General features: G+C 46.8%; 1 protein-coding gene across 3 annotated transcripts; it reads left to right on the top strand.

Moving 5' to 3' along the window:
• The first annotated feature begins 789 nt into the window (after positions 1–789).
• On the top strand, positions 790–20,277 carry LOC118788907 (1-acyl-sn-glycerol-3-phosphate acyltransferase gamma-like). 3 transcript variants are annotated; one of them, XM_036545104.1, is made up of 10 exons: positions 790–1,008; positions 14,641–14,698; positions 15,076–15,300; positions 16,130–16,299; positions 16,461–16,622; positions 17,349–17,502; positions 17,611–17,713; positions 18,785–18,860; positions 19,501–19,699; positions 19,963–20,277. In XM_036545104.1, exons 3-10 carry the CDS (start codon positions 15,123–15,125, stop codon positions 20,052–20,054), a joined length of 1,134 nt encoding a protein of 377 aa, XP_036400997.1. In that variant the 5' UTR covers positions 790–1,008; positions 14,641–14,698; positions 15,076–15,122; the 3' UTR covers positions 20,055–20,277. The 3 variants fall into 3 exon arrangements, with proteins under 3 accessions (XP_036400997.1, XP_036400999.1, XP_036401000.1); XM_036545106.1 differs by lacking the exon at positions 790–1,008 and adding an exon at positions 11,882–11,937; XM_036545107.1 differs by lacking the exon at positions 790–1,008 and adding an exon at positions 13,607–14,030.
• The last annotated feature ends 902 nt before the right edge of the window (positions 20,278–21,179 follow it).

Genomic DNA, 21,179 nt, shown 5'->3' with positions numbered 1-21,179 from the left:
GAGCAGTCTTCAATACAGGTTTCCGTATTCTTATCATGATATGAGTATAAAGTCAATTACAGGGAATGAGTGGCCTCATGCCATTGTACATTATGTTAACTGATGTTGACACGATAGTTATATATCTGTGTGATATTTTGCTTTGATTTATATTAAAAGCAGATAGAGAAAGAAAGAAATCAGAAAGAAATCATAAATAAACTTTGGCTACATATACGAATTTCAACAAAACTAAATTGAGGACACAGTTGTAGTTTACATGACAGTTAAATATTGAGGACATGTGAACTTATTCGTTTTCACCTCTGTGATACCACATACTGCATGTTCTTTATTTGGGTGCTGTTCAGTGATATTGTTGCTTGCCCTTAGATTTAGGAAAAGTGCATGTGTGATCCTGTAGTACTCTCCTAGGTTTTTCGCATCACTTGTACCCAAGATGCAAGACACCTGCAACTCGCACACACAGAATAAACCACATACGCCTTACTAGGTGTAGATGATGTGGTATGAATGGCACAAACCCAAATGTGGTCAAGAACCCGGCAGGACTAACTCTGTAATGAGGTGGCATCATCATCATCATCATCATCACAAGTTTAGCTACCCTGCCTGATTTACAAAGACTACCGATGACATCCACAACAACAGCATGTCAAATGACATTTCTTTGTTCAAAATACTCTCTTCATCTGTGAAACTGTATGCCCCAAGGCAATATAATTTGCAACGGGAACTGTTTAATGCTCTTGTTTCCTGACGAATAGTAAGGGAGGGTGAACCGGAAGCTTTCTGACTTGAAGAAGCTGCGGCTGCTGCTCCTACACTGTGCGATGATCGGAAGGATACACTCGTGCTGGACAAAGGCTATCGAACAACAGAGGCTACACTTCAGCTCTGGTCTTAAACGTAACCATTTCTCCTTATTTTGTGACATTTGCAGACTTGAAATACGAAGCGTGCAACGTTCATCCTGGACACTCCTCACACACCAACACCAAAAAGCAGGTATTTAACAGATCGATAGCTAGCTAACTAATAGCCAGTAGCGAAGTGTGGTGGCTGCTACCTATTTTTGTATTGTACGTGTAGGATTATTAGCTGTTTTCGTGGCTTTGTAATGATATTTCAAATGACATTTGTGTGTTCTATTTAACTGACCGGCTAGATCGGGTGATGCTGGAACCAGTTAGGCAGCAAATAACACTGATGTGAAGTCTAGCGAGTCTGGTTAGGTTGACTAGACTGCCTAACTAGAGTTAGTTAGGAGGGTTACCTAGAGAACAAATGCATTTGTGTAGGAAGCTTTTTAGCGTTGTATATTTGCTAATTTCGCCGGAGCTTGCATTGTGACATTGCATTGTGATAAGTGTGCTAGCTGGGTTGCTGTTATTGTGCACCTGAACCTGATGAGGGCTATTGTGCGCGAGGGTCTGTAAGTGTGCCTTCCCTGTCGCGCTAAATTGCCACGGATATCATCCCGGACCATGGGTACCGCAGTACAAGTTCTCAGTTGCTGTTACAAATTTGTGAGTGGACTGCCTTGCAATGTGCAATCCATTTAAGGCTCGGAAACCGTTTGATGGTTTGTTTGTTTTTTTGTGATTACAAACATTAGTTGTGCTGCAGTGCACGTGCCATGTCGGGAGAACAGAGCAGGCGATCTTTTGCGCGTGTTACATGCGTTTCCGCAGAATCGCCGTGGATCTTTATCGCGTCTAATGATTTTCATGCCGTAAAAACTTCACCCAGCATCTTGGGCATGCGTGCGGCACAGCGATGTGCCGGGCTGTTTTGTCCACTTCACTCAGAAACCATGTTCTGTTGAGGCAACATATACCAAATTTACATTCGACGCTCGATTGAAGTGCATATGGCATGCATTTCTGTTTGTTGCTTAAAGATATTCACCCGTGCTAAGCATACCCGTAACTTGGGTAACTTGTTAGTTCTCGTCTGAAATGTTGAGTATACGGATTAGCGCGCTGCGTTCCACATTGTCCAAAACGGAAATTAGATCTTCGGTTTCTATTCGGGTGTGCTGTGGAAAGTTTTTGTCTGAAAACACTGTTTCGTGTATCTAATTCAGAATGGGGAGAACCCAGCCTGAGCCATCTGGAGCTCTGGGGGCCATATGGACACCTAGGTGGAAACCTTAAACCCCCAAACCCCCCTGTGTCTGCTCCCGCTGGGTTAATCCAGCCAGAGTGCGTGCCGTCTTCTGTTGCACTTGTACACACACGCACAGGCACACGAGCCGCACTCGACTGAGGCTGTACTCATTAGGCGAAGAGTCAGAAAGCAGCCTGCGTTTGAAGTTTGTGACCTTGTGTGGGCTTACTTAGTGACTGTCTGACCACCACACGCAACCACGAACAGTGTCTTTTCTAACATGGTGACTGTGGTGAAACCAGGCTCTGGCAAGTCAATTCCTATTTGTACAAGCCTTGTGCAGGACTGACATCTTTGCCGCGCTTCTGTCAAAGTGATAATTATGAAATAAACTCCTATAAGACACATGAATTTGGTATGGAGTTCATGATTGTTTTGTTTTTAGACTGTCTTTATTTTTTGAGTTGAGTTTGCTGTTCTGGATGAGTTTTGCTGTGTGGGGGGGTGGAAGACTGAATCTGACTCATTCTAATCCTCTTTGTGGCCCTTACTTCATTGCCTGCCAGTCCCCCAGCCTCCTCAGAGACTCACCTGACCCTGACTCCCCCAAGGTCACCTCTTGGTGTCAACGCCTGCTGTAGCTGTATTCCCCTTCTTAAGTTGTTGCGGCTCGGGGGTGTTCTCTTTGGGTGGGGCGTATGTTCCCACTGATTGACAGGAGAGCATGTTGAAACCTTCATTGACATTTGTTATATTCCATAACTCATGCACTGAATCTCTGCATTGAAGATATGCAAAGTGCATTGTAGGTAATCTTGGATGTGTCAGCAAACTGATACAGTATAATTGCAATTAATAGCATGGCTGGTGCTGGCAAGCAGGAACTGGGAAACAGTTTTAGCCAGTCAGGAGACTGAAAGTCATTAAACTTTCTTAACAGTATGTTGGCAGTGTTCGATAAGCAAATGCCTGTTTGAGAAACGTCTCCTCTTTGCGTATGCTTTCTTTGATTTATCCAGTGATTAGCCAGGTTAAATATGTGCTGATAGCTTGCTGGAATTGATCAAAAGTTCACCGTTACTTTCTGTAGTTGCTTAGCTGGCATTCAGTTTAGCTGGAGCAGCAAACGCAGGCACCTCAGCTGCGAGTGACTACTTCAGCAAGCGGAATGATGGCAGGGGGAATTTCTGTTTTACAGTTGTAGCAAGCTGTGAGCACAGATTTTAGCTGGGCAGTCCTGGGGCAGTTCAAAGATAAATACTGCATGCTGTAAGCAACATTAAAGTAGGCATTCCTCCCGGAACGGCTTTTTACCCCTTCTGGTTTCTCTACTGGGATATTGACCCCTGTCTTGTCAAAGAATTTTGATAGCTTTGCATCTCCCATGACTGGTCGAGCACGGCAGCTGGCAGAGGTGGAAATAACTGGAATGAGGTTGTTAGCTTTTTGGGTGAAAGTTCTCTGTTTGTGGTTCTAGTTCCTGCTGTCTCAGGTTCCAGCATTTAAAAAGGGGAAGTTTTCTTCAGTCACAGAGGCCATCAGGTGATGGGTTGGCATGACTTGCTCCTTCATCATTCCTTCCTGTAACGCAGTGTACTGCTGTTAGGGCATGTTGGTGGTGTTGCTTGTAGTGTAGATAACAGGGGCCTTAATCCCCAGCTAAAGCAAGTTACAACACAAACAGAGCATCATGTGTTCACTCTCTTTATCGACCACGTTGTGGTGAGGTCGCACTAGGGTTGGTTGATGGCCTTATGAGGTTAAACAGTGGGACTGGTCGACTTGTCCTGAACTTTGTAAGGATTAGAAAGCAAGGCAAAGGGGTGTTTATGCAACAAATGGTGATTCTCTCGTTCTCTCTCTCTCTCTTATACATACACACACACACACACACACACACACACACACACACACAGCTCTACATTTGCTTCATAATTGACTCAGATGCAGGTGGAAGAAGGGAAGTTGATATATATATGTGTGCGTGTGTGTGTGTGTGTGTGTGTGTGAGAGAGAGAGAGAGAGAGAGAGTCTGGGGAAAAGCGCTCCTCCCAGCCCTTACTTATCTCTCTGCTTACCTCAGCCAGATGGGGCCTTTGTTGATTCAAGTAAACAATGTGGGACTTCTTGGAAGAGCGGCACAAAACATGAATGGCTCCTCCTTACGCTGGAGGGTAGAGATACAGTGTTTAGTTACAGGTACCTATGCCAGAGCTTTATAACTGTTTAAATTCTGAAGTCTCTTGACTGCATAATGAGTCTTTTGACTCTGAGCCTCAGAATGCCCCAATCCTGGAGTGTTCCATTGGTCTGATTCCCAGGGTTATTGGCCTCCATTCAGAGATGCATTTTGGGCCAGTGCATACTCAAGAGTTTGTCAAATTCATCTTATAACTCACAGACTTAAGAAAAAGCTGTCAAAATACTGCAGTAGGGTGGTTAAATGTGAATTACTTAGGTGTCTTCTCTGATTGGTCTAAAGTGCTTTCCTAATTAATGACCATCATAAATCTGTTCTCTTAGTCTGTCAGGTTTCTGCAGATTTCTGCTTATTTCTGGAAAAAAACTGGGTTACAGGGGTCTTCTTGTCATCAGTGAAAGTTCATATATACTCCACCAACCCCAAGGCAGGTATGCTAATACATTTGTCATCCAGCAGCCTTGGTCATTATTATTTTAATGGAGATTGATGTATATGAGTGGATGAGCGGTTACCCCATTTGTCCTGATATTCTTAAGGGTGACTACTTCATGACTGGCTACAGCGGATTACCTACTGTACAGGCATCTGCTGTAGTGTTGCAAAGTATTTGCTATGCTCAGCCAGGTAAAATGGCATTCTGATGTATGGTAGTACACTTGGCTCCCCTTGTCTAGTCAGGTTGCTCTAGAGCAGGTATGCTCACATTCACTGGTTTCGGAGTGTTGGTCTGTTCTGACACTGTTGCTCATTCAACATGTTTTGTGTTGGAATTCGGTCTGGTTAACAGCGTCTGCTAAATTAATGTAACGTAATGCAGTTCCTTGAATTTGCCAGGTGTGATTGCATTCCCTGCACTTGGGTGGGCTTTCCTACTTTTGCACACTGATCCCACAACCTAATGAATGTTGCCAGGGTGAACCCATGGGGAATGTTGTCGGGAACAAAGTTGGAATTACCTAATAGTGGCTGGTCCCCGAATCGCAGCTGCTCTTCTGCCCTCTCCATCTCTCGCCCTGGCTCCTCCCCAACCACTTAAACATTGATGGAAATGGGAAGTGACTAATCCAGGGTGCTGCCGGACAGCTAATCGGCGCTAATCTGACCTTGGTGAGGGGGGTAGGGATTACGGGAGAGTGTGGCACGCTGGACGGAGCCTCCACGTCTCCTCTCTGGTTTTGCGCCTCCTCAGGAGCGGACTGCACCCTGTGGGCACCTCGCTGGTGCTGTCCTGCCCGTGCCGATCACGTCGCCTGCTTTCAGACGAAGCTGGAGTTTCTGTGAAGCCGGTCCTCGTCACTGTCCCCATCAGACTGAGACCTGTCAGGCCTCTGCCCGGTGGCTCTGGGACCGCGATCCCCCTGTTACGCGTAGTCAGCAAGTTGGGCGGAGTCCTTCTCCTCCTCCTCCTCCTCTTCCTCTTCATCTTCATCCTCGACCGAGCGGTCTCTAGAGTCCTTGTTGCTGTCTTCATACTTGGCCCTGGGATTTGCTTGGCCTGCCAGGCGGACACATGCTGACTACGCCCTTCTCTTCTGCCATTCTGCCTCCAGTAGACTTGTTGTCGTTGTAGTTTTTTTAGGCAAGGGAGAGGAAGCAGACAGGACTGAAAATGTTGACCCAGGGTGGTGTGATGATCTTCACAGGGATCTGTGGAGCCCTGGTCGTCATTGCGGTGGCCTACTACACCTACTGGTGAGTCTCTAGGGACGGCCCAGGCCAGGCTGGGTTGTACCAGACTCGGGTGGATTTTTGGTTCCCAGCCTCTAGAGGCTCACTTTGTGTGACGGGCAGTTGTAGGAAGGCATCTCAAAGATGGCGTTTGAGTGCTGTCAGGGCTTTTTGCTTCTGATCGTTTGCGTGTGTATGAGTGATGTGAGTGTGTGCAGATCAGGTTAAGCAGGCCTGGCAGTTCTCTAAGCAGGTTTATTCCTGCCTCTCTAATCTTTATTCAGTCGCCATATAATACAGAGCAATACATAGCAACCGCAGTACAAGTTTTGTGTGAGAGTGTGGGGATATATTGGGTATTTTTCTACTGTGTCTTTTTTTGTACTGTGTCTGTTTTACTTGTGTGGTAGCCTCACTGTTTGTGTGTGTGTGTGTTTATATGTGTGTGTGTATGTGTGTGTGTGGGGGGGGGGGGGGGGGGGTGCGGGGGTCAGCGTGATGGTCTGTTTTTGGTGCTGGGCATGTATTTAGTTGAGTTTAGGGTTGGGCAGGAGGAGCTGAAGCTTGGCGGGTTATGAGCCATCAATAGCTCATTTTCAACCTTCAGAACCAGAGCTAGACAGAGCTGGATCTGCCATAAACCCTAAAAGCCATAAAGGCTCCAGTCTGTGCTTTCTATCACAGCACCAGCCCCACCTCTCATCAGGCCCAGCCAATCAGAGTGATTCTGAAGTGTCAAATTTCTTAAACAAGATGGAAGACAGTTGCAAAGAATAAAGCTGTAGTTTCTAGGGTTTCTGTTGAATGCATGTTTACATTATGAAGTATTTATTCAAAATAAGCATCTAAAATACACATGCAACTTGGTAGAGTGGTAAAATGGCCATTTTCTAGAATGCTTGGCTTAGCTATTGTTTGCCATTGAGGCCAGTTAAAGACTGCCCTCTATTTGTCCTCCATTGGCAGTGCTTAAACCATCCCTTTGTCCAAGCTGTTCCGGCTTACCTGAAAACAAGCTAGGTGGATCTTTTTTCTGGTCAAACTAGCTTCAGTGGCACAGTGTGGTTTGGTTGTCCAGCTCTACCCATGGCCCTCACTCTGCTTGGCTAGGACCAGCTCCCTTAGAGGCTGGAAGTCGCACAGTTCTACGTTGTTAGGTTCTCCTTCGGCCTGGTTGGAAAAACAGTGGAAAAGCAGGGGGAAATCCATGGTCTTGCCTGGTGACATGGGAGTTAAGAGTATCAGGTCCTGAGGGCAGGTATGTTCCTCTGTGCCTGTCCTCACATGGACCCTCCTGAGTTGGATGAGTTACTCTCCCCTGCACTATACCTCTATGCTGGAGTGTTTAACCAGCTTAGCAGCCAAAACATGTACTTGTAGTATACTCCTGCCTCTCAGAACAAAAGTCAGTTTTACTTTTCTGTAACTACTACTTACCAGCCACAGTAGGGTTTGTCCAATCAGAATCGCAGGATTCACCAGAATCACCAATGGATCGCTGTTGCCATGGTCGTGAATAGAGAGATTTGCGCAGAACTGTGAGCCTCAGTTTTGACTCAATGCCAGACTCCGTTGGCGAGCTCTGTGCATTTCTCCAGTAGCCAGGTCGCAGTTAGGACCAGAGTTGCTGTTCCAGGATCAGTCGAGAGCCTGGAAGAAGGCCGCATACCTCTCTTTACCTCACCTCCTTGTGTGTGACTGACAGCTGTCTTAAAATGTGATTCACAGCCTTTTTGCTCCAGACAGTCCAGTTTTATTTTGTCTTTGAGATTAGAAGATCCATCTGGAGTGAGACATGTCCCTGGATTGGCTGTTTGTGTATGTGCATAAGAGGATATGAGTTGGTGGAAGTGCAAAATAATGAATACGGATTTGTGCCTTTTTGCATGTACATATTTATCCATACCTTTATGTACATATGTATGTCGAAGTGCAGTGTCTGTCTGTGTTTGTGTTAGCATATGCAGCACCAGTCAATGGTTTGGACACAACTACTCATAGAAAGGTTTTGATTATTTTCTGTAGCTATTCTATATTTAAGATTCTTTAAAATAGCCAAATGTTTTTTTTTATTAATTTAATTTTTTTTGGAAAAAAAACCACACATAGGCATCAACTTCACTATTTATATTTGTCTAAGAAACAAATTTCAAGCATTTAAAATGTTGAGATCAAAATGTCTTGCGTGTTTCCCATTATCTTATTGTGTGTGTGTGTGTGTGTGTGTGTGTGTTTGTGTGTGTGTGTGTTGTGTGTTCAGGGGCTACACCCTGTTGTGACAGTGCTGTTATCTTAACTGCTCATTGGCAGAGTGCAATGTGTCCAGTGTGAGATATCACAACAGTACAGACCAAATTTCGGTGAATTTCTCTCTTTTTTTCTGATCAGTTAGTCATGCACTTTCACACATACACATGCATTCCACATGGACACTGTTTGTGGGCCACCACATACAAGATTCCAGTTCATTTTAATTTGCACATTAATGCGAGGGTGGTGGGGGCAAAGGGTGCTGTTGTGTGCTTGGCCAAGGTATTTCACCAAAATTTCCTTGATAAGAGTGTCTTCCAGTAAATGTAATTCAATGATTGTGTCTCTTTCATGTAGTACATTGTAGTAAAAAAGAAGGCCTGCTTTTATTTATTTTAGAAAGTTGTGACATCATTATCATTATTATTATCAGCAGTGTTTGGGTACAACGCAGCATACTCGGAGGATAAGTTTGTTTTTCAAAGCTGCTTGGAGTTGTGGTGATAAGAATTTCTCGTTTAAATACGGGAAGGTATCGGCAGTACGGAACACAGGTGATGAATTATTGCTGTTGTTCTGTTTCTGTGTGGCATGCCATGCATTGTCTGGAGCCCAACACTCCCTCGCTAAACTCCGACACAACTCTGTGGGCTCTTTGGGGAGATGCAGTAACTCATTAAAACATTGATTTCTTCCCCCTCACAATGAAAGCGGGCGGTTTTTCGGCATTATTCTTTATTGAGTGAGATGGATGTGCATTGAAGCCGACGTGTGGTGTGTGTGTGTGTGTGTGTGTGTGTGTGTGTGTGTGTGTGTGTGTGTTAGAGAGAGAGACAAGTGGGATGCGGGAAGAGGAAACTGCTGCTCTCAGCTTCTCTGGTCTGAAAACCTCCACCCATAGGAGTAGGGTAAAGGCCTGGACATCATAAAGCACCCAGCTTTTCCTTCCGCTCTTACTCTCTGATCCTTCAAACAGCACCAGCAGCAAATTCGTTTTTTCTCCAGCCCAGCCCGCTGAGGCCACAGCTCTCTGATTGGATCATGGCTGACTGCCGGCACCCTGTGCATCTGAGGCACCGGTTCTGATGCAGGAGGGCTGTGTGGAGTGTCTAGAGAAGGGCCGTCCAGGAAGGCTGTGGAAATGTCATGGAAAGTGGTTAACTATCCCACTGTCTATAAAAGGCTATAGAAAATCACAAGAGTCTAAAAAGTGAAGTAGGTTAAAGCTAATTTGTCATTTTTGTATTTGTCATCTTGTACTATCAATCTTTCTTGCTAACCAGCTGGCTAGATTCATATCACTTGCTATCAAGTCTAGTGGTCTTTGATTTCTGATATTGTTAAAGAAACTGCCTACCTCTTTGTGTGCTATGCCCACAACCAAGAATCCATTAAGGATTAGCATTTGCTGCCAAAAACAGCTTGAAGTGTGTGTTTGCCATTTTTCATCATTCTCAGCTTCTGCATCAGTTTCAGTCGGTGTTAGTGTATGTCAGCCTAAGTCAGCTGTGGCATCAGTTAGTGTCAGAGTTAGTTCTTATCAGTTTCATTTTGACTGGACTCTCCCTGTTTCAGTTACAGTGAAACTGTCAGTTTCTGTCAGAGCCAGGGTCTGTCAGTCTCTTGGCTGGTTTTTTTTATTATTATTATTATTCAATATTTATCTTTTTTCCTTTTTTCACCCAGTATGGACTCACCAATCGTAGTACACCTCTGTGCTTCTGCAGGAGCACTGACACAAGATGAGTGCAATCCTCAAGGCATCTAATGGCTGTTTGTTTTTACTACAAATCCCATAGTGCACCACAGCAAAGCAAATGTCAATTGGAGGATAGGCACATCTCCACTGATGTCATCCAAGTGACTTGCAGGTGCCTCAGCGGCAGCCAGACCCCCAGTGGAACAAAGGCAGCTGTGTTTCGCTGCTACAGACTCGTGGTTAAAATTGGAAAGTGATACCTCAGACTTGAAGTCGGACCCGAGCAGTAGGGCGAAACAAGCACTTTACCCAGCTGAACTACTTGGGAGATTAACAGAGTTAAAACTCGATGAAAGTCAGTCAATGAAATAATTCAGTTTAAAATGGAAAAATTTTACCTGCCTTTTAGGTAAAGTCAAAATATTGTCACATTTGCTTTTTATTTTGAAAATTTCCTTGTTTGAAATTGTCCAACAGTTCACTCAGATGTAAATGTGCATAATGCGCTCTAGCATCAGTGGGCCTTGCTACCATGCCAGCCCCCGTGTGGGTGCTGCCCCCCAACTCCAGACGGGTTCTCTAAAACCCGTGGCTCTTTACAGCCATGGGATTTGCTTCTACCTTTGACCTCCTGCTGCTGATCTGTGATCAGTCCTGCTGACCCCCCCCAGACATCTGCATGCCACCTGGCACATACCAGCGTGCCAACAGCAGATATATGCACAGATGGTGCAAGATGTGCAGCACCGCCCAATCACCTGACACATTCTGTCTCCCGGGGCAACACAGGAAGCGCTTGCAGAGATGGGTGCAGTCAGGAGCCAGGTTTCGACTGACTTGCCATAGCTGCTCGGTGGCTGATTGCAGCCCAGCATGGCGATTTGCATGTAAGCTAGTGAACCCTCACTGACTGTGTCAAACTCTTCTGGTACTGCCTACACAGGGAGAAATCATGATGCTTGTGTTGTCATTGTGGCCTATGAAAAGGCTGCAGCACAAAGATGGTGCTGGATGATGCTGACTGTTAGATGTGCAGATCTGGCTTACTGCTGAAAGTAACATTAATTTTCTAGTGTGAATCAGTATCAAGGAGATGTCGTTGAAAAAGATGACCTGGTTATAGCATTTTACACAGGAAAAGCTTGTCTACTTCCACATGACTCAATTTGTACTTGGGGCTAACGTTTCACCTTATCTATGGTGGCTCAACATACTGTCAGTTTGTTGCAAAAGTGCCTCCGGCTTGCCTCATTATAGCCGGCCTGCAACAAAGGTCAGTGGAAAGGCAGCGTTTTCTCTCTCCCTCTCTCCCTCCCTCTCGCCTCAAAGCGCATGCTTTGAATTGGTCTCTAGCAGTTGCAGCAAGGTCACAGCCATGTTGAGAGAGTGGACCGTGTTAGAAGAGACTGCTGATTTCTATTCAGTGTTTCTGAGAATAGAGAAAAGAGGCCACACACACACACACACACACTCTCTCCCAAATGCAAACATACACACACACACACACTGGGTCAGGGATGAGGGCGAGACAGACAATACCAGATTCCACATTGTTACTGTGTGCGTGGCTGCTTGTGTGTGTGGGCATGTGCGCGACACGCTCAGTCTCCTGAACCCCCGTCAGCGGGGAGCTCGCTAAGGTCTCGGGTTGGCTGGCTCCGCCGGGGGCTGGCCCTTCGTCTGAGTGGATCAGGTGATCCTGACGCTGCCTCGCACACGCTCACACTCGCCCGGCCGGGACGCTTCTTGGCAGGCAGACTTGGAGCCGCTGTCTCTCCACTTCGCAACCCCTCTCTCTCCCCCTCAGTGCCTCTGACTCTTATAAGGAGTTTCCAGACCCCTGCAGAGTTCACTCTGAGACGACACGGTTAATCACGAGTTTAGCTTGGGGGGGGGGGGGGGGGGGATGTGGTGTGACCTCCAGGTCAGAGTTCAGCCTGTTTCCCTCAGTCCTCTCATTTCTCTGTCGGAGCAGAACTTTTGGGAGCTCTTCTTACAACTCAAGGTCTGTAGTATTTCATTCCATTTCTACTGAGGTGTCAGCAGGGAAAGGTTTCTGTCTAAACATTATTCCACTCTTGTTTTCAGCTGTGCCTCTCCTCTTAGCATGGTAGTGTGTGTCTCTGAGGGGAACTGATTCATTTGATCTGAGTGAGTGTGGATCTGCACTGTGTTTGTGGAGGTAATTGCTGGGCTGGACTGAGACTGAAAGGTCCTTTCTGCACTTGTTTCAGAGAGCCTTGAGCTCAGATGTGAGGCAGGTGAGGCCAGGGAGGTTGTGATGGCCTGCTCCAGGTGAGCAGGTGTACCTGTCCTCTTTGATGCCAGTCTTACCTGTATGGCAATGGCTACAGTCTAGCTACAACTCCTGTTTTCAGAAAAGGCGGCATTGTGGTGGAGGGGGAATTTCACTTATATTCAAAAGGTTACAGGGTTGAATCCTATACTAGTAGATGCTGTTTATGCACAGTACTCTGCTGGAATGGCTTATTTATCCAGCTGTTTAGATCAGTATTATGCATTTGTTAAGGAAATACATGCTGAAGGTGGTTGTGCACCTGGCCTTTGTTATAGACAGTCAGTTCTGTGAGCACAAGCTCTTTGTATTAATTGTTCCAGTGTGCATACAGTTCTTAGACAGCACAGTTTGTATAAAGTGTTTGCACTGAGGTTATCAGAGTTCATTTCTGTCCTGATCCGTGTTTGTGCATGCATGCCTGGGTGTGTGTAACCCGACACCTTGCTTGATAGCTGCCTTGCTGAAGGGAGAGTTGCCTTCGCATACCGCGCCACGTTATTGGGTCACCCAAGTCACTCTGTCACAGGTGAGAATCCCCGGGGTGCCGGTGCACCTGGATACACAGAGTTACACCTCGCTCTGTGTCTCTGGAGTCTAGACTTGAGTGGTGAGAGAGACTTACAGAAGCTCAACTGAGTACATCTGTGTTGGCTAAACTGACTTCAGCTAAATTGAATCTGAACTCTGCAATAGCAGCCTAACTCATATTGGATCTAGCGGGACTTCAAAACTATTCTGTCTGAGACGTTATTGCATAACTGTCAACAGCATTTCCCAGATTTCTCTGAAGCTGCGAATCAGTGGGTCACATAGCAGTGCCTTTTCACCTTTGTATTAGTTTTAGCCATGGACTGTGCATTTGTCAGGCCTGTCAGTCCCTGGCCAACTTCAGCCACTTTTTCAGAACTTTTCACAGGTGGATGAGCACACATACGCACATACGCACATACGCACACACACACACACACACACACACACACACACACACACACATGTTTTTCATTGTGTCAAGATATATGTGTAGTACCCTTGCTCTGAAGGTCTGCCAGTTTTTGCTGCTGAACTCCACCTGCTACTACTCTAGAGTGTCACAAGCTACGTGGGGATTCTTGAGTCTCATTGGCCACTTCTCATCGGACGGGCGGCGGACATTTTGAGCCTCAGTCCAGCAGGGTATTTAAAGGTCCCTATGGGGGGGTGGTGGTGAAGGGTGAAAGAGAGGACAGAGATCTGAGGCTTTTGGGAGGGCGTGGGGAGGGGCAGGGAGGAGCCTGCGCAAAAGCGTGACAGCCCCGCTGCGAGTAAAAGAGGTCCGGGGCTCTGTGCCAGCTGGGGGAAAGGGTACGTGCGGGTGGGGACGGTGTCGGGTTGACCCGCATCCAGCTCCGCCCCCCGTCTTTCAGAGACAGCGCAGCTTTCTATGCAAGGAGGCTAACCCCGACGAAAGATGACGTTGTTTTTTACAGCTGCACAATAGTTACATGTGCTCCCCACTGCGAGGACAGTGGAATGTGTGATGTGTGGCTCCCAGAACATTCAAAGCCACCCAGGCCAGCACACAGTACTCTGTACACAGGCCATCCTCAGGAGAGGTTATTGGCTGTAAAGCAGTCAACTGCAGGGGATTAGAGGCAAATCAATAATGCTACACTGAGAGAGGACTGAAGAGGGGCCGAGCGAGGGATTGATGGCAGACGGAGGAGAGGAAAAGAGATGACGGGTGGCTGGATGAGTGGATGGACACGAACCTGCCGATAGAGGAGGAAAAAAACGGAGGGAGATGGGCGAGAGATGGATTGGTGAGCGCGGAGATAGATCGCCGCGCTGGCGGGGAAATGCTATGTGAGGGAGATTCTGTGTAGGCCGCGGAAGGGGGGAGTTAGTGGAGCGAAAGATTCTGGGTGGGATGGAGCGGAATGGCTCGCTGCTCGGCTCTCTCTGTGAACGGATCCGCTCTGTCTCTCACTCTCTCCCCCCTTCCCCGCCTCTCCCTTGCTTTTGGTAGTTCAGTGGATCTGAGTTACTGGGCTGTGAAGTCTTCTCTCTCTCTCTCTCTGTCTCTCTCTCCTTCTCGTCCTCTTTGCCCACACCCAGTGGATGTAAGCTAGCAGGCTGTGAAGTCTTTTGCTCTCTCTCAATTTTCAATTCAATTATTCCGTTCAGACCGCTTTATTGGGATTTTTACAAGTTAATTCTCATATTGGCAAAGCATGTACAAAAACAAAACAAAAGACATTATAGTCCTCTATAGTGGACTATATAGTCCTCCCCTTTTCTCATTCTCTTTCCCTCTCCCCTTCTCTCTCTCTCTCTCTCTCTCTGCCCCCCCAATTCGGTGGATTCGGTTTGGTGGATATGAGTTAGCAGGCTGTGAAGCGTCTCTCACTCTCTGTCTCCCTCCGTCTCCAGGTCAGTGGTGCTGAGTGAGGGGCCGTGTAAGAGGGGCCTGTAAAGCTGAAGCACCGTGGTAAGTAAGCTGCCTCTGCTGTGTCTCTCTCTGGTTTCACACTTTTACCCCCTTATCAAGCGTTTACATTTATTACGTGCTAGCGCCGATAAGGTCTGCTGCTACTCTAAACCTTCCTGCCCACCGTGGTTGCGGGCGGAAAGTACCGTTTCCTGTTTTTTGGAGCACTTTTGATTCCAATCAGAAGTTCTTCGCTCCTCTGTTCCAAGGTCAGTCACACTGACTGAGGAGCCTCTCTGCTCTGTCCCCAGGTCAGTCACGCTGACTGAGGAGCCTCTCTGCTCTGTCCCCAGGTCAGTCACACTGACTGAGGGGCCTCTCTGCTCTGTCCCCAGGTCAGTCACACTGACTGAGGAGCCTCTCTGCTCTGTCCCCAGGTCAGTCACACTAAGAAGGGGGCCTGCCCGCGCGTTTGGCTCCTACCATGGGTCTCATTGCCTACCTGAAGACCCAGTTCATCCTGCAGCTGCTGATCAGCTTCGTGTTTGTGGTGAGCGGCCTCATCATCAACTTCATCCAGCTGTGCACCTGCATCCTCTGGCCCTTCAACAAACAGCTGTACCGCAGGATCAACTGCCGGCTGGCCTACTCTCTCTGGAGCCGTGAGTCCCTCTTTAACTCTCCCCTGAGTGAGACAGTGTGTGTGTGGTCACTGTCCGTGACTATGTGTGTGTGCTTGTGTGTCAGTGTGCGTGTCTGTACAAGTGTGTGTGTGTTGTGTGTGAGTGTGCCTGAATGAATGCTTGTGTGTCTGTGTGTCCTTACCTAGCTTCTCCTCTGTTTCTGAGGAGAGACAGCTGTTGGAACCTTGCACTTTCACCTTGTGAAATTACCGAGGCTAAGTAAGCTTTTGCTGAACTGCATAAAGATGTGGATGAGATTGCCATGCCAGCTAATACAAGAAGAAGTGGAGTGTTTTTGTACATCTAGATTTTGTTCTAGTGTCATACATCTTTCAGTCATTTCTTTGTCAGGGTATTTCTTGGATATGTGTATAATATGTTTCACACAGGGATGATTATTATAATAGCTGTTTTTGGCAGAATAGTCTATCTGGTTTCTGAAGCGCTCGCTCAGAGTTTTGCTGGTCAGGCTCCACAAGATGCTGTAAATTCTGTGTCCAGGTTTGGTGCTGTGATGTGGAGTCAGTGAGCTGTAGGTGTTATGACTGTGGCTTTCATACACATTGCAAACTGTGGCTTTGATGTGTTGATGGTCTGTTGTGATAAAGTGAATGTTCTGCTACTTCTGTGGTGTGGCTGAGAAAACCGTTTTATTGTAAGTTGTGATGGGAGTGTGTCTTATAGTGACAGTAAGTTGTGACAGAGTGGATGTTGTATTGACAGTAAATTTGTGATGGGAGTGTATTTTATAATGACATTACGTTTTGATAGGGTAGATGATTTTCTGTCTTGTCTGTCTGTCTCCCAGAGCTGGTGATGCTGTTGGAATGGTGGTCGTGTACAGAATGCACGCTCTACACTGACCAGGCCACGGTGGACAAATTTGGCACGGAGCATGTCATCATCATTCTCAACCACAACTACGAGATCGACTTCCTGTGCGGGTGGACCATGTGTGAACGCTTCGGGGTGCTGGGGGTCAGTACACTGTGTGTGTGTGTGTGTGTGTGTGTGTGTGTGTGTGTGTGTGTGAGTGCGTGTGTGGCCATGCATATTCATGAGTATGTGTTTGCGGTTCTGTGTACATGTGTCACATACAGACTCTCTGATCGTACACCCTACTCTCTCACCCCACGCAGAGCTCCAAGGTCCTGGCAAAACATGAGCTGCTGAAAGTGCCCCTGATTGGCTGGACCTGGTACTTCCTGGAGATCGTCTTCTGCAAGAGGAAGTGGGAGGTAGACAGAGAAACGGTCTTCAGAGGCCTGGAGAGACTGCGAGATTACCCAGAGTACATGTGGGTGAGTGTGTGGAGATGATACACAGAGGTGCATATGCAGAGCCGTGGCAACTGCAGTACATTATATCTTGGTTTATGGGTAAAGGCCACGAGTTTCAGTTTTATAGTCAGTGTGCTTCAGTTTTTCACAGCAAAAAACAGTGAGGTTCTTGAAGAATCATAATTTATCTTCAAGAATTTCCCCTTTCAAAATGTCAACTGAAAGCAAAAAGGGGACCTTGACAAGAAAAATCACCCTTGGCTGGACTCACACACCACCTTACATACCAAGTAGCAGCTTGTACAGCTTGTAATAACTGGGGTTGATGGGGATAAAATATCTGAAAACCTTGCCCTCTAACTCACCTTTGGGGTGTTAACATACAAGCAAGGCTTTATTCCAACTTTTGCCCCAGCCTTTGTAAGCCGTCTGTAAGCCCTGACTGCATGGTTTGGTCAGAAGGCCTCCATGAGTCCTGCAGATTGAGGCAAAGATTAATGTGATGCTGGATTAATGGCTGCCTGCATACTGAGCCCCCACAGTAGAATTCCCAGAATTCCATGCAGAACAACTGAATCAAGGCCCCTTAGAAAGGGTTCCAGTTGTCATTCCCTGCATCTTTGTTTCATCTTTGCGTGCGTGTGTCTGTATGTTTGTGTGTGTGTGTCCGTGTGTGTGTGTGTGTGTTTGTGTGGCTTAGTGTGTTTTCATGTTCATGTATGTAACGTTTGCTTCCTGTGCCTCCAGTTCCTGCTGTACTGTGAAGGCACACGCTTCACAGAGAAGAAGCACCAAATCAGCATGCAGGTGGCAGAGAGCAAAGGCCTGCCTAAACTGAAGTACCACCTGCTGCCCCGCACCAAGGGCTTCACCACCACACTGCACTGCCTCAAAGGAACAGGTGAGAGGCACACACACACACACACACACACTCATCTGCTGTCCCACACCAAGAGCTTCAGAACCTCACTGCGCTCTTCTGAAAAATTCTCTCTCCTCTGGTTGCCAGTGACTGCGGTGTATGACGTCACGCTGAACTTCAAAGACCAGAAGAACCCAACACTGCTGGGAATCATTAACGGGGAGAAGTACAAGGCAGACATGTGTGTCAGGTAAGGTCATGAACAAAAGAGAGCGTGGCAAACATGTATCAGGTAAGGTTATGAACAAGAGAGAGTGCATGGCAGACATATGTCAGATAAGGCAGTGAACAAGACAGAGTGTGGTAGACATGTCAGATGCTTAGGATTCACTATGGATTTTAGAAAGGAGTCATTAAGATAACATTCTACAAAAGGTGAGATGCCTGAAATTTATTTTTTATAGCATGTGAAAGCTTGCAGTGATGTAACAGGAAACAGTGCCATGATATGGAACTGGAAGCCTTTAAAACTTGATATCTCAAATCTGTACTTTTTGCAGACAGAGCCCTTTATTTATGTCCTCGTGATTGTGTTATTAAGAGTAAGTAATTAGCAGACATGTCCACAAGGTAGGATTGCTCTCATTCCCTGGCGGCTTCAGCACAGCTTCTGGGCCTCTGCACTTCTGGGTTTCCTATAGCTGGGTCTCTGCTGAAGACGCAAACATAAGATGAAGAGATCAGCTGCCAGCTTCACTTGCTTGGTAGAGGGCTCTTCAGACCTGGTCCAGGCCGGCTGCAGTCTAGCAAGCTTTGCCAAATTCTTAATAACACTCTGGGGGCTGAAGTGCATGTGTTCTGGCGAGTGAAGATATATCTGTGCTGCCTAAACAACAATTGGTGCAGTTGGCTGGTTTTCATCTTGAAAGAAGGGATACAATTATGTTCTAGTTTGCTAGAAGTCGTTCTGGATAAGAGCGTCTGCTACATGAATGTAATGTAATGTAACGAATACCAGTACGTATAGCACAGATCTTCAGGAGCCCTGGTTGTGTCATTCCAAAATATCCTGCCAGTGCCACAGAATAAATTTTTATGCATGTCGTTGTATTAAGTAGCTTTAGGACTGCTGTTGTCCCACAATCTGAACTGATCTCTGGGGCCTTATTACAGAAATCCAACTTTGAATCTAAACACATTGCTGTAGTAGCCCTTGGTGGTTTGTATGTTGATTGCGCTGCCCCCTGGTGGTTGTGAGGCTAAGTGCCCCCTAGCTGCTAAGGTGCTGATTGTGCTCTTTAATCTATTGTCTGTCCCGTAGGAGGTTCCCTGTGGAGGACATCCCAGATGATGAGACAGAGTGTGCAAACTGGCTCCACAAGCTCTACCAGGAAAAGGTCGGTGCTCTTTGCTATAGCCATTCTTTGGATAGATAGTATCTGGCTCCTTCTCTTTGTCTTTCTCTCCCCTGTGCTTCTCATCTGTTCTGCCCTTCTCTCACTTTCCATTCTCTCTCTCACTTGCTCAAATTCAAATTCAAATTCAAATGTGCTTTACTGGTATGACTGCTCAGGACCGGGAATGCAATGAAATATTGTAATATCGAATTTTGCAAAATCAGAAAATGTTTTGTGGCCGGCCCTGAGAGCATGCCGCAAAATCAGATTACCACGTAACATGAATATAAACTGGCTGGAAGGTAAAAGACATATTTTCCAAAAAATATCATGTCAGTAGAATACCTGCTGTACCTATTCAGCCCATTATTCCCTGTTCATTTTTGCAGCTATTTTTCTTGCTGATAGTGTGCTATTACCTATAATCAGTATTTATCAGGAAATATAATTTTGCGATAATTTCCGTATTGGAGCTCAATTTCCTGAAACGTATTGTGAGCTGAGTGTACTGTCTCATGTATCATGTACGTTGTGGGCATCCTGCATATTTAGTAGCTGAAATGGTGCGCGAGTCTTTTCCCTGTAAAGGTGTGGGAGTGTGTCTTTTGCTGAAGGGTTTCTCTCTGTCCCCGTGTGTCAGGACGCACTGCAGGAGCAATACAAGAAGGAGGGCTCCTACCCCGGCCCCACGATCTTGCCCCCCCGCCGGCCGTGGACGCTGCTCAACTTCCTCTTCTGGGCCACCCTCCTGCTCTCCCCCCTCATCAGTTTCGCCTGGGACGTCGCCGTCAGCGGCTCCCCGCTGCTCATTATAGGCTTCGTCCTTTTCATCATCATAGGTCAGCGCACTTACATATCTGGCTCTGGTCATCACCCGATGTGTTTCGATGGTAGATTAATGCCCTTGACCACAAAATGCGAACATAGATTCCACCCCCCCCATTCCTGTTTCAGATATTAGAACTAGGGTAGAGGTAAATGGTTGATGTACATTGGCATCTCTTCGAGCTGCAGCCCGTTTGTAAATCTGTTTATCTGTTCCTCTGAATGTGTGTCTCGGTCAGTCCTGCTTTGCTGAAACGTCCCGTCTCTTTTCCCGCAGCCTCCGTAGCGGTGCGGCGGCTGATTGGTGTTACTGAGGTCAACAAGACGGGCTCCAGCTACGGCAACCAGGAGGCCAAGAAGCAGAACTAGAGGTGTCTGCGCGTTGCCGTCTCGGTCACCGTGTGGTCACAGTACGGTCACCGTGCGGTCACTGTGCGGTCACCGTGTGGTCACAGGCCCTTTTTTACTCTCTCAGAGGGCAAGGAAGCACGCTGATACGGAAAACAATGATCATTCTTAAGGAAATTAAAGGTATTAATTGGGGTGACGTCAACGACAAAATAAAAAAGAATAAAAAAAAAAAAAAGAAGGAGATCAAACAGAGACACAAACGTGTTTCTCCACCCTGGTGGCCAAAGGAGAGATGACTCCAGGACTGGCTAACCAACGCTGGGGCAAGGGGGGTTACCCCACGGTCCCTGAGTCCACAGTCCCTGGGGGTCCCTTGGCAAAACATAATGAGGCTAACCCACACATTTCAGTGACCCCACTTCCTGTTTGAGCTCACCTCTTTTGGCCCACTTCCTGTCCCAGCCCTACTCCACTTTCTTCAGCTGACCAATGAGACGTTGCTCCGCTGTGTCCCTCACCTCTGAAGGGGAAGGCTCGGGACTGACCATACATACACACTCCAGTGCGCCCTTTATATTGTGGCAGGGTTTTTATTTGTTGTTGGGAGGGGTGGGTGGTGCTCTGTAGAGAACTGAAGGAAACCAGTGTCAGAGCCCATGCTGGTTTCCACCAGTGGTAACCATAAAGGCAAACACAGTGAATCCTCTTCATCTTGTCCCCTTCCTGTCCCTAAAGAGTTCCTGCGAAGACTACCCCATGTTCCTATGAATATTCTGAGCAGCCAGGCCTGGAATGTATTTGGTTCTGAGCTTAATCACTGCCTCAGAATCCAAACAAATTATGGCCTCGCAGCTGCTCAGTATTCCTGAGCACCTGTCTTCACAGGAAATCTTAAGGCTTCGGCCAGTCAGGGACAGAGCGTGTCGTCCCACTAGTGAACAAACACTCCCCTGTTGAGAGACTCTGTAGCCTGCAGCTCCCATGTTTAATTTCCTGTTTCCTGTTTTGAGAAAAAAAAAAAAAAGAATTTGTATATGTTCTGTTTGGTTTTGATTTTCTGTCAGGGGGGAAGGGTTAGAGTGTCTAATGTAGTCGTATGATCAGATCTATGGCCAATCCTCCTTCCACACCTAGAAGTTTGTT

The sequence above is a fragment of the Megalops cyprinoides genome, chromosome 14, assembly GCF_013368585.1.
Source record: "Megalops cyprinoides isolate fMegCyp1 chromosome 14, fMegCyp1.pri, whole genome shotgun sequence".
In the NCBI taxonomy this organism is placed as follows: Eukaryota; Metazoa; Chordata; class Actinopteri; order Elopiformes; family Megalopidae; genus Megalops; species Megalops cyprinoides.
This window is presented reverse-complemented; position numbering and strand designations above follow the sequence as displayed.

What these genes read in the sequence shown, in the direction of transcription:
- LOC118788907 (XM_036545104.1), top strand. Translation starts at nt 15,123, where the DNA reads ATGGGTCTCATTGCCTACCTGAAGACCCAGTTCATCCTGCAGCTGCTG. An exon ending in GCACTGCCTCAAAGGAACAG is followed by an intron (nt 17,503 to 17,610) that starts GTGAGAGGCACA and finishes TCTGGTTGCCAG; the next exon opens with TGACTGCGGTGTATGACGTC. An exon ending in ACAAGCTCTACCAGGAAAAG is followed by an intron (nt 18,861 to 19,500) that starts GTCGGTGCTCTT and finishes CCCGTGTGTCAG; the next exon opens with GACGCACTGCAGGAGCAATA.